The sequence below is a fragment of the Diadema setosum genome, chromosome 19 (genome assembly GCF_964275005.1).
Source record: "Diadema setosum chromosome 19, eeDiaSeto1, whole genome shotgun sequence".
In the NCBI taxonomy this organism is placed as follows: domain Eukaryota; kingdom Metazoa; phylum Echinodermata; class Echinoidea; order Diadematoida; family Diadematidae; genus Diadema; species Diadema setosum.
In genome coordinates this window covers 19,413,173-19,426,061 of record NC_092703.1, presented here as the reverse complement: position 1 = coordinate 19,426,061, position 12,889 = coordinate 19,413,173, and the positions used below count along the sequence as shown (strand labels likewise).

At 39.5% G+C, this 12,889-nt stretch overlaps 1 protein-coding gene across 1 annotated transcript; it reads left to right on the top strand.

The window, feature by feature from the left end:
- Positions 1-2,435: 2,435 nt before the first annotated feature.
- On the top strand, positions 2,436-11,785 carry LOC140242617 (heterogeneous nuclear ribonucleoprotein Q-like). The gene is made up of 10 exons (XM_072322369.1): positions 2,436-2,588; positions 4,081-4,294; positions 4,899-5,128; positions 5,744-5,857; positions 6,241-6,417; positions 7,075-7,210; positions 7,575-7,780; positions 8,656-8,805; positions 9,520-9,644; positions 10,318-11,785. Exons 2-10 carry the CDS (start codon positions 4,120-4,122, stop codon positions 10,895-10,897), a joined length of 1,893 nt encoding a protein of 630 aa, XP_072178470.1. The 5' UTR covers positions 2,436-2,588; positions 4,081-4,119; the 3' UTR covers positions 10,898-11,785.
- Positions 11,786-12,889: the final 1,104 nt, after the last annotated feature.

Here is a 12,889-nt window from a genome sequence, read left to right as displayed (position 1 = left end):
TTTCATATTGAACACCGGGCTTTTTGCAGTGTCTGGCCAAGGGCCTTTGTCACCCCCTCACATCTGCCGCATTTTTGTACTGTTCTACTTTTTTTTCTATATACTTTATGGTAACAGACCTTGTACTCACTTATTTGTGTTTTGAAATTGTTTTGTGTATATTTCCGTGTTACGTTCTGTATATATAAATATGTGTCTATGTTTGTGCATTTTTAAGATATGTGAAATAAATTGAACTGAATAAAAAAAGTAAGAATAAAAACACCGATATTGAGAAACTAATCTTTAGACAATGTGGAATACATAAAATTGTCTCTTCAGCAAAGGATCCCAAAGGAACTCTTATTAACTTCTTTGTCACGCGCCGGCCAAATATGCACAAAATAAATGCCAAATGGGCCCCCATCAATTTGTTTAAAAGATAATTGAAAACCTGACAGAAAAAAAACAAAAAATCCGTGACTTGGAAACCCATATCAGAAAAGGAAATTATAGATAGGCCCTAGTTTGTTTGATCTACAGATGCTACAAAGTGTCATGAGTATGATAATCTGTCAGTAACATTGATCAAAGATGCAACTCCTCTAGTATAGTTTTGATGCATTCCATGTATATTCCCAGTTTAGTTGCGCATATATAGGCCTCCATGTATATATATTTTCGGATCAAAAATTTATCCTCTAGTGATTGGTTCAGAGCTTCACGTGATTATGGGTATTTTCAGCTATAACAGAGTGTTGGCTTGTTTGACACTCCATTACTATTTGCAAAATTTGTCAAAAAGCATTATTATCTGTGCGCAGCTTTGCACCGTCACTCTGTGAAATGTATCATTTTTCAAACAAACAATTGTTACGTCACAAAGCAATTTTGACATCGCGCACTGCATGTTTCGTACCGTCACTAAAATGTACTCGAGTACTCGTACCAATTTCTGATAAAAAAAAAAGTAATAGTGACGTCACAAAGCAATTTTGACATTGCGCGCTGCTCGTACCGTCAGTCTATGAAAATGTATCAATTAATTTCTTGTAAAGCAATTGTGACGTCATAAAGCAATTCTGACATTGCGCCGCATGGCATTGCTTAATTCGTACCGTCTCTCTGTGAAATGTAACATTTTTTAACAAAACAAAATATTCAATATTGTAACATCACAAAGCAGCCTGATACCGTGCACTGCTTGCTACGAGTATCTAAAAGAGTCCCTTCACAACATCGCATCCACCACTACACTTCTCGCTTCGCATTTTCCCCATTTTCATTTTTTCCCTTAAATTTTTGATCCAAAATATAAAACAAAATTAATATGCTTTGCCTAATTTCGAGTAGGCAATTAAAGTATATTTGTATAATATCAAAGGGGCTTAATTGGGAACGTTTTCTCATAAGGGGGGGGGGGTGATCGCTGTTCCTTGAACAACCCCCCCCCCCCCCCCCACCCCGAGCGGTCCTCCCCGGAAAAATGAACAAAATAAGAACAAATCTGAACCTCTTTTGTAACTATACCTACTCCCTCAGATACATATAAATACACTGTTATTTTTTCACGACATGAAACTGTCGCAAATTAGAGCCCACGGTCCTTTTCGCTGCATGACACTTCGCGAATTGCCTTTTTGGCATTCAGTGTCTTGTGTAGAATCGTGCGCATTTTTCTTTCGTGAATCTTGGCCCCTTGCTAAATTTGCGAAAGTTTCATGCACGCGAAATGTTCTGCAAAATAAAATTCAACACTTTATACAGTACCATGAAAAGTGATCAAGGCGAAACTTAAGCCTGTAGGTCCCCTATTAATCTTATCTACTGTGTACCAGGTTTTACATTTTATAGATGTAAATTTCACAGTGTAAAACCTTAATATTCGCATATTCAACGGCCAGTGCAAATCGATCAGAACATTTGAAAAAAAAAAAAAAAATGAAGTTTGTGTTTCAGATTTAGTTTGACGAGACGCTGTGCAGCACTGCTGTACATCTTTATGTATTTTCTTTTGTAGGCCTGCATGCACTTGTGTTGTTATTTTTATTTACCATTCGATAAAATCTAAAACTAAACAAAACAAAATTCCAGCGGGCTCCTACTCTACAGGTCCTGTGACAGTGAGGGGGTCAACTCCAAATTTGGTGCTTTTATTCGCCGTGTAGGAACGGCAATCTCCAAATTTGACCTGACTTTGAACAGTCTAATTTTGTTCACATTGGTGATCGAGGAACTACGGAAACGACACTTATAGGCCTATTCTTGTATTACAACGTGTTTTTGTTGCATATTGACAGGAGGAAGTTTCGGCTTAGCCGCGTCCGGATTGCGAAATACAGGTATAATTTGAATATACTTTTACCAACATTTCGACATTTTGAAACGACGGCAGGATAGTAGTATGCTGGAGAGCACGCTTGATCGAGTTCTGTGCCACACAAACCCACTCGCGGCTGGCAGCACAATAGTTGGTCGACCTTTCAAACCCCGAAAAGCAGCGTTTGAAACCCGTCAACATCGCCATCTTCCGCACTGCACACATAGTCTAGCGCAGCGAAGCCGTCGGACGGAGCAGGAATTCGTCCTTTCCCCCTATTTTACTCCAGGTGAGTGTAATATTTGACAGATATACACATTTCATACGATTCTACGTCGTTCTATGGCTATGGTTGATGTTTGCGTGATATTATAATTTGTGCAAGGTGCTTTGGTAGACAAAGTTAAAAGGGCGCCGAGCCCGAGAAACTTAACTAGTTCGTGATGTTGGGTGCGCGATGCGTGTAGCGCGAGCGGAATACGAGTGCGATCATCGAACGCGTTAGCTAAACCAGAATGAACACTATTTCTATATCATTTTCGTTGTTAGTTTTTTTTTTTTTTTTGGGGGGGGGGGGGTGTATAGATCTATGTACCTTGGCTTTGCGAAGAATATGTCTTCTTCGAACTTGAAAGAAGGGGAAATGGTTTTCTCGTGGAATGCAAAGCTGCTGTGGCTGAGAAATTGACATGCCTGTTTCTCCGTCATATGTGCATGCGAGTGGAAAGCGTGTCCGCTCTCGAGTAGTTTTGACTGCTTCCAGTCCACTCGCAGCGAAAATCTGGATATTCGAACCCGTTGTTCCTGATGTATTTATGAAAGTTAGGTATGTTGCAATTTTAAAAGAATTGCGTATTTATGATACGTTGGATTTTGAGAAATATGGATGTTGCTCTAGGTCTTGTTCATCGCATTTGGAATGTGCATGTTGTTTGGACACATGTACTTGATCGTACGTCGCCCATGTGGGTTGTAAAGGGACGCTGACGTATATTTGCATATGAATGGAGGACGCGACGCCTCGTGCGTGGGAGACTGCTTAGTGGCGGGAAGCGGCAGTCGCTGCGTCCTGTACAGGGTGTATGTGTGTGTGTGTGTGTGTGTGTACGAGTACACTGTGAACTGCGTGTAAAATGGAAAACACGCTTTGTTCTCACCAGCTGTAGATCTTGTGGCATAGCGTGTGCATGGCATGCCTCACTGTACATACATAGCTTTTGAATTTTAATGGTTTCAGAGGCATTTTCTTGTGTCTTTTCGTGTGTTTTCCCCTCGAAGAATGGAATATATTGCATGATTTTTTTTTTCTTGTTTATTTTATATTTATGTCTGATTTACTCGCAATTCTCTTGTGATTGCTGTATTTTTTTTTATGGAGTGTGCAACATTCAGCAAGAATAGTTCTGTTCTAGAGGGGGTAGGGTCTTAATTCAACCTCGATCACTTGAATTAAATGTTTTGATATCAGTTCAATGTATTGTACTTGAATACAATGTAAGCCATTCATATTTACTGATACTGCTTTGCTTCATTCAATTTTATAATCAGTTCATTGTTGGAATTTGGTATATGGGCATGTAAATTGTACCCTCCATATAAATCAAATATTCACCGTTCAAACTCATCTGTTTTGCAGATTAAGATTTGTAGTGTCTACCTAAGATTAAAGAAATTTTTTTTAATGTTTTGTTGGTGTTTTTTTTTTCTTGCCGAGTTGTGTAATTTTTAAAAGAAAGGGAATGATTCTTAAGTCATTTTATGCAATAAAATTTACTTAACAGATAATAATCCTTTGTGAGAGACTACCAAACCCTTGAACCATGGCTGACAATGGTGATATGAAGCAGGAGGAAATGGAGCAGCAGGCACAGGATGCTGGTGGTGATGAGCCCATGGAGACAGAGGTTGAGGGCAGAACAGACAAGTATGACAGCTTCCAGGGAATGGGCTTCTCTGAAAAAGTTGCAGCCGAGCTTGACAAGTTCTTTGTGAAGGGTAAGAGAACCTATTTCAACTCTTTCTGTCACTCTCTTCAAAGGAGAATAAACCTCAAAGAAAGTCTCATGGTAACGCAAGCATAAAACAACAGATGTGTAAATATCAGATGTCAGTAAGGACATCATACATAATGTTATAGCCACTCAAATGTCTTGTATTGTCTTGTATCATCGCACACAAAGCTCCACGAGTAATCAGTGATGTTGGTTGTGTGACCAATGTTCCTCCTTTCATGCCCTGACAGTAAAATACTTATGCCTCTTCCATTTGTTTATACAGTGTACACTGCCTTTGTCTTTTCCCTTTGTATCTTTAGTGATGTCTGCATTTTGGTACGTGGTTTACTCATGGTAATGTGGGTTTCATCTCCACAGCTACTGGTGTCTGTAAAGTAGGAAGTGAGATCATGTTGTACACTGGTATCGTTTATGATATCAGTTTAGTCACAGAAGGGGAAATTTTTTAACTGGAATGTGAGTTGGTTTTGCAACTCCAATTGTTATATTTGTTCATCCATTTTTTAGTTTCTCCTTTTGCAAATGTGGTTGCAATTGCTATGGCTAAGGTACTTTAAAAAATGCTGTATCTTCTGGACTTGTAGGTATCCTTGCTGACGAGGAATTGGATGAGAGGGCGATCGATGCCCTTCGTGAGCTGGATGAGAACTCCAGGCTGGGTGTCCTGAAGCAGTTTGGTGAAAGTGACCTGTCCCATGTCAACAACAAGAGCGCATTCCTCTGTGGAGTCATCAAGACCTATCGACAGAAGAGCAAGATGAAGCAGCCCCAGGGCGGTGGTGAGGCCAAAGGTCCAGATGAAGCCAAAATCAAGGTATTCAGTCAAGTTCACTGAAAAAGACAGCTTTGCACATATAGTAGTGTTTACCTTGATAGCATCATTTAACGTGGGTTTTCATAAATAGATATTCCATGGATATTGACGTCTAATTAAAGAAGGTGAACTCGGCCAAGTATGCCAAACTTAAAGGGATGGTACAGTATTGGGATGAGAATTGGGCTTCTAACATTTTGCGAGATAACAAGAAAACACTTATGATAAAGTACAGAGCATACCATTTTAAGAGGAATTCAAAATTTATTTGATGAAAATCGGGTGTGGAATGACTGAAACATCCAAAAACAAAGTAAAACAAAGCGATCGTAATAAAGTGTGGGTCCCACACTTTATCAGAATCGCTCTTTTTTTTTTGGATATCTCAGCCATTTCAAAACCAATTTCCATCAAATAAACATTGAATTCCTCATAGAATTACATGCTCTTTCATATTTCATAAGAGGTTTCTCATTATCTCACCAAAAAACCTGAAGTTAGGTCTCGACCAAAACTATATTATCCCTTTAAAGTCACTCAAAAGAATCTGCATCTGAAGATTATTGAAAGATTACTTGTATCTAAAAGAATGTTTGATATGGTTATTCTCCACAGGAAATCCTTGCCAGAACAGGATACTCTCTCGATGTCACCACTGGTCAGAGAAAGTATAGTCGTCCCACACCAGAAGATGCAGAAAGCCTTCCTGCACCCCCACCAGGCTCTGAGGTAAAGGCTTTCCTGGTATATTTCCTTAAACCCATTGATTTTCATTTTATAGTATACTGTATAATCTGTTATTTTCACATACAGACATTTTCGTGAATTGCGAGATGTTGTTTTCACGATTTTGACACCAACACTATCATAAGTGCACTAATGGCTGTCAGTTTGAGATATTTTTGTGTGTTAAATTTGTGGTCCAACAGTAATTCACAGAAAACAGCTTATACTGAAAGAAAAAAATATATAATGTACAAAATCATTTTAGCATACATTGAACACATGCAGGTCTGAAAATGATACTGGTGCTTGCTTGCTTTTGACACTTGACAGGTTAATTCATAAAAGCTGAAGTTAATTTTCACTTGTGGTTTGTTCCTTCATTTTAGATCTTCATTGGCAAAATCCCAAAGGAGATGTACGAAGATGAACTCATTCCTCTTCTGGAGCAGTGTGGCGAGATCCACGACCTGAGGTTAATGATGGACCCCCTCTCTGGTCTGAACAGAGGGTATGCCTTTGCAGCCTTCACTGGTGTGGATGGGGCCAGGGAAGCAGTCAAACAGGTGTGTAATGTCACACGGAGAATATCAGGAAATGTTCCCCCACAGAATGTATGTCTTGTCTTGTACCAAGCATATCTAGGTGTGTTAGTCCCTGCTCTCTTATCTGCTAATGCAGAGACAAAACAGCTGTGGAAATCCCTGTAATATGATTGAATGCCATTTCCCATTGCTGCTCAGTAGATCTTGTGGCATGATCTCAAGTAACAGTTAATGTACAGGGAGGTAGAGGAAGCACATATTGCATTGCCCCCTGAAATAGTTACATGTAACAAACAAGTTGTTTTGTGAATAATGTTTTTACAATAACTTGATATTTGTGTACCAGTGTGCTGAAATGCCGTGACTGCAGAGGAAGAGGTAATTTATCATGGCAGAAGGAAATTTGATTACATACTGTACTGGTGGATATTGTGAGAGTAATTTTTCACTCGGCCGGGTAAGGTGAATTTTGAGTGTTTTTAATCTTGCAGAATCTGGACTGGAACACCTGGCATGCCAAAATATATGTATGCTTTTATTTTCGCTCTAGCTTCTGGTTGTAAAAAATGTGCAAAAATTTCCACTTCTACAGTATAAGCAATAACCCCACATTTCACTGGTTGAGAGCGTTCCATTGAATTAATGTAAAGAATTCAGCCCTCTTTGTTTTCTTGACAGCTCAATGGACACAAAATCAAAGACAACTGGCAACTCAGTGTGAATGTCTCGGTACCCAAGAGCAGACTCTACGTGGGATCCATTCCCAAGACGAAAACAAAGGAAGAGATTCTTGAAGAATTCGACAAGGTTGAGAGTGAGTAGATTGTGCTTTGCATTTGACTGCTTTTATTTTCTCAAGCTCATCCAATGCAATGTGATCAGTTTAGTGTAAAAAGTTGAGAATTTATCAATCAGAGCAGCCTAAAAGTTGCGATCAAACATAAGAACATCAAACTGTAAGTCTCTGAATACTCAATTCTGATTGGCTGATACCTGATCTATGTTTGATATTCTGACTTAGTTTGATCTCTGCTTTTATGCAACAGGACTGTACTCAAGGACAAATGCCAGTGGAGTGAACTCATCATCATGCACTTTGTGTTAGCTCTTGTATGATTTGTGTGTTTCACTATCAACATTATTTGATATAACCAGAAGTTTTTGTTCTGTCTATACAGAGGGCCTCGTCGATGTGATCATCTACCACACGGAGGACAAGAAGCGTAACCGTGGTTTTGCCTTCCTGGAGTATGATTCCCACAGAGCAGCCGCTAGTGCCAAGAGGAAGCTATCCTCTGGCAGGACCAAGGTCTGGAACCAGGTCAACTTCACTGTAGACTGGGCTGATCCAATCATCGAGCCAGACTCTGAGACCATGTCAAAGGTAAATCCCTTAACAATGCCTAATTGTGAGCTGGATAAATTTTGCCGGGTAGCATCAGCTTTTGGCATTATATGGTTAATTCGTTGCTGTCTGTGTGTTGACACCCCACTCTGCCAGAGTAATTTGTAAAGACCAAATAGGAATGTATTCAAGTATCCTTGTTAAGTTTACCTCGCTCTCTGTCATTAGTAAAGTTGTTACCTGTGGTCTCTATTTTTGGTGTTGGCCACTATGCAAGATTTACAGGCTAAAGAGAAATATTAGTTTAGAGCTGTGCCTTGTTAAAGTGGGTAAGGACTAATTAAACAATACTTGGTACAACCAAAGGCGGGTTTTTCAAAGCAGTCTAATGTTCTCATTTTTCCCTGATTGAAAAGATCAAGAAGCTCAGATTGGTACTAGGTTTTTACAGAAAAAAAAATTGTTTGCCCCCACCAGCCAATCAGGAAGGCCCTCTTGAGAGAAGTTATTGGGGTCCAAGTCTTTCTTGTTCATATGTGTGCAGACTAGTGAACTGAGTGAATTACTGTCATAGGCTTATGCTTGGAGAACCTCCATAAATGTACATTATAATGTTAGAAGGTTAGGAAAAGAAAAATCGTCCACACAGGTGAATTACTTAGTTTGTGTAAAAATAGTAAAAATGTGAAGTGAAAACTTTCAGGATAGAGATTTTACCATCTTGAATTCTGTTGAGGGGTATGGTTCAGGTGATATTGGCCTCGTAAGTATCTAGAACAATTTTGATGGTTCAGGTGGATACTTCTTTTTGCCAGTTTTTTTTTTTTTTAATGCTTTGTTTCTCATATTAATCTTTGTACATTTTTTTCGTTTGTATTATTTATAATTGTCTTGCATATGTTCCATCTCTACAGGTGAAGGTCGTGTACATCAGAAACCTCTCACAGGAGTCAACAGAAGCCAAGATCAAGGAAGATTTTGGGCAGTATGGTGAGGTGGAGAAGGCCAAGAAGATGAAAGACTACTGCTTTGTCCACTTCAAGGAGAGGGAGAGTGCCATGAAAGTAAGTGTAACATTTGAGTCTTACATTAGAGAGGGATGTGAGAGTTTAGAGTTAAAAGCCTCTCATCTTTGGTAATCGCAAGGGAAACACTTCTTGTTTGCTGCTATTTGCACGTAAAAGAGCAATACACCTGACACACAGTAAATTTGTCACCAAGGCCAAAACCCACTTTTCAGACTTTTTGCAGTTTGAATACATTGAAATGTTACAATTCAAGGCACAGCAGACCTTTTTCAGGAATTATTCTCACACCCGTGATTAGAATTTTATTTTTTATTTTTTTAAGTAAATCATTCATGGCATCTGTGCAAGCATCAAAGTTCAGACAGTTCTGTGAGACACCATGAAATCATGCTAGTTTTTGACATATAATCGTACGTATGGCAGAATGTTAACATGCTTCCGTGTGCATTGCAGAATGTCGTTAACCCTATATGCACTCCCACAGCCTAACAACAATCTGCCATGTGCAGGGAAGTGCATTCACAACAATCTGTTATGTACTAGACCTTGTGACTAAGAATGATCACTCATAAAAAAAATAATAAAAAAATAGAAAATAATGAGCAGAACATTGCTGATAAAAAGGGTTACATGTGTTATGACAGTTCCAGGTTAAAGACAGAATTGAGGTTTTCTTAAGAATGAAAGCCCTGACTTGCTGTGTGCGTGAACTTCATTTGTGCTAAGAGGAGTGTCTCTCATTTGTGATAGGCCATTGAGGAGATGAATGGAAAGGAGTACGAAGGAAGCTGCATCGAAGTCTCTCTTGCCAAGCCACCCATGGAGAACAAGAAGAAGAAGGAGCGAATCATGAGGCAGCAGCAGAGCTATCCCCAGTAAGTATTCACCCTTGTGTCTTTGTGCCCGGTGGTCTGAAATGGAGACTTAAGTGATTTCCTTTGAGTAAAGCAATCGGTAATGCGCACACATTTCTTGCAGCAGGGCATCTTGTGCTGTAAAGGCTACCGTTGCTGTTTTAATTAAATTTGCACATTCTTAAAAAAAGAGCCAGATCTGATATTTTGTCCTGTTACTCCACTCTAGAAGACATTACACACATTGGCCAATTTTTAAGGAAAAAGTGTCAAAAAATTGCAACTTGCAAGTGCAGCAATCCGGGTCTGGCAGTTGTTTTTGAGGCTTTCGTGATTTACATACAGGAATTCCTTCTTTTCTTTTTTTTTAATTTGTATGAGATACAGGAATTCCTATTAAACAAGGTCAAAAGATGTTAGAACATTTAATAAGGTAAGTCTTCTGGTCCTTGCCAACCTTTACATGAAAAAATTGTGCAGATACAAAACAACCATCAACTAAGAAAGATTGGAGTAGAAAAAGAGGAGCTGGACTGGTCACAGTGAGAGAAGATGTAAGATGTGGCTGGTACGATTACAACTTGTCACCAGTCTTTTTCATACTACATAAACTTGCTAGTTGCTATTGAATGTTGTACATTGCAAATTTATGCATCAGTTCATGTAAGCTTCCTTCTATATGTGCAATTTACAGCTTCGGTTACGATGGTTATAGCCCACGCGGACGTGGTGGTGGCCCTCCCATGCATGGACGAGGCGGCCCAGGAGGCTATGGTGGTGATCGCTTTGGCAGGGGGGACTTCTTCCGATTTGATGATGGCTACTACGGCTACGAGTACCAGGGTGGCTACATGGACTATGATGACTACTATGGCGGTGGCTTCGACTACGACCAGGGATACTACGGCAGAATGGGACGTGGCATGCCCAGGGGAAGGCCTAGGGGAAGGGGAATAGGAATGAGAGGAGGACCAGGTGCCCAGCGGGGTTTTCGGGGAGGTGGGGTCCGTGGGGGCCCCAGGGGAGGGCGAGGTGGTCCCAGGGGTGGACGTGGTAACAGGGGAGGTAGAGGGGGAAGAGGGGGCAACATGGGGGGCAAAAGGAAACTAGAGGGGCAGCCAATGGGGGACCCCAAGAGGCGCAACACCCAGTCCCAGTGGGGAACCCAGCCCATTGCTCAGCAGCCCCTCGATCAGGGATATGGCTATGACTACAACTCCTCCTACAATGATAATTGGGCATCAGACAATTTTGGCAGTAGCCACTGGAAGTAGACTGCTTGAGCTGTCAGGCATTGATACTGTGCCGATGACCACTGGACGACAAAGGCCGTTGACCTGTCTCCACATCTCGCTATCAACAGTACAGGTAAAGACATCGGGCTGGGAACATGGACTCTTGTCATTTGTAAATAAATAACTAGAAAATACCTCTACAAATACTCATTTGAAAATGCCTGATTCATTTTAGCTTGCAAGTATCAGTTGCAGAGTAATAGAAAATCATCCATTTCTGCAGATCAGTCTGGAAAGATTTTGTGTGAGTAGGATTTTGCTACATTTCTTGGTCAAATTCGTATTTTTAGGGTAGTGTTTGTGGAAATTTTATTAACTTTTTGGCAACATGTAAATTTAGTTTCAAATCATAACCTAAATGTATACTGTGTCATTGTCAAATTTGTCCGAAAAGTTGTAAATAATTGCTGTTGTAACAGATGGTTAGTTGAACCAGTTGGTCAAGACACTGGAAGTGTTCCTTTTTGTGGGACCTTCAACCACATATTTATACAGTATTCATTCACTGTTGAAAAATTAATTGGGTTTTTAGGAGAAAGATATTTTTACACTACTCAATTATGCTCTGTACATTTCACCTGTTTTGTCTACCCAAATGTCCAAGTACAAAGCACATCCTGTGTCTTTGTGAATTTCACTTGCAGGTCTAAGTTACTGTATGTTCTCTGTGAAATACCCTGGACTTACTCTCAATTTTGTTATGAAGATACAGTGTCATTATTAGAAGATAAACTTTGCCTGAGAAAATCATGTTCATTTCATTTCCTGTCTGAAACTTGTAACATGTTTATGTAGATATCCCTTGTTTTGGCAAGACTGTGAAACTATTAAGTTTTGATATTCATTAAAAGTTGACCATGTACAGAATTCACCAAAATGTTCTTTTTCTTGTTGTTTCCTTTCAAGAATCCCTTGGTGAGAATTGGGAAGTGATATTTGCGTCTGTTGCAGCTTAAGTTTGTGCAAGCGTGTTAACATTGCATGCTTTATATGTGTATTGTCCTTTTAGTTATGCCTTGGTACAATTGAACTGTTTATCAAAATAACATATAAACAAAACCACTCTTCTTTGTAGCACCAGACAGTGCTTCAATATTTGTATTATTGGTAAGTGTAAGATTACATGTCAACTCTTCATTTTCCAACAGAACTGGGAAAAAAGTAAAAAAAAAAAAGAAAAGCAGAATGACTGGGCTACACTACTTGAAAACTTGTTCAGATAAGAATAATTTTACTGAAAGTAGTGCAAGAAAAGTGCAGCATGCTTGGAAATTTTCAACACTGTCAAGTGCCATAGCTATGTTGATATTAACATATTTCTCTCTTTCTCTTTTTCTCCCTCTTTACTCTCTCATCCCATAATTCCCACTAGAAATTCAATTATGAAGTCAAATTCTTGAATGAAAATGAAGTTCCCAAATTGGAGCTTTCTTTCAATTTCAAGATTTCTTGCAATGTCTTTTGATGTGTTCTTTGATAGCAATTTCTCTTTCAGATGAAAAATTGGGACAAACTGTCCTTCCAAGCTCAATTTCAGTCATACCCCATGGCTGTTTTGGAATATTTATGCATTTGCCTCATGGAGAACATTCTTCAAAGAGAATCTAATAGTTACGCCAAGTACCCAAGAATTTCTGAATCCGTGGAGAAAATCCAGTAAATCCTGCTGGAATTGTGATAAAGCCTTGTTTTGAAGGCTACCATTGGTGTGAAGGAAAGAATTTAGCCACGATTGGCTTCCAGAAAATGTGAGACCCCCATGATATCAATAGAGGTCTGGGATTAAACCTCCTTGTCATACTATACCCTTGAGTTACTCCAGATTCTGCCGACAGACAATTGGACTTCTTCAAGGTGACAACTGGCAGCATAACCAAGGATGAGTGGAAGAGACATATGCGTTGCTTGAAGATTATGATGATGAGCAAAGCAATGAGCGATTCTATTTAATATGAAGGGATACATTGTCCA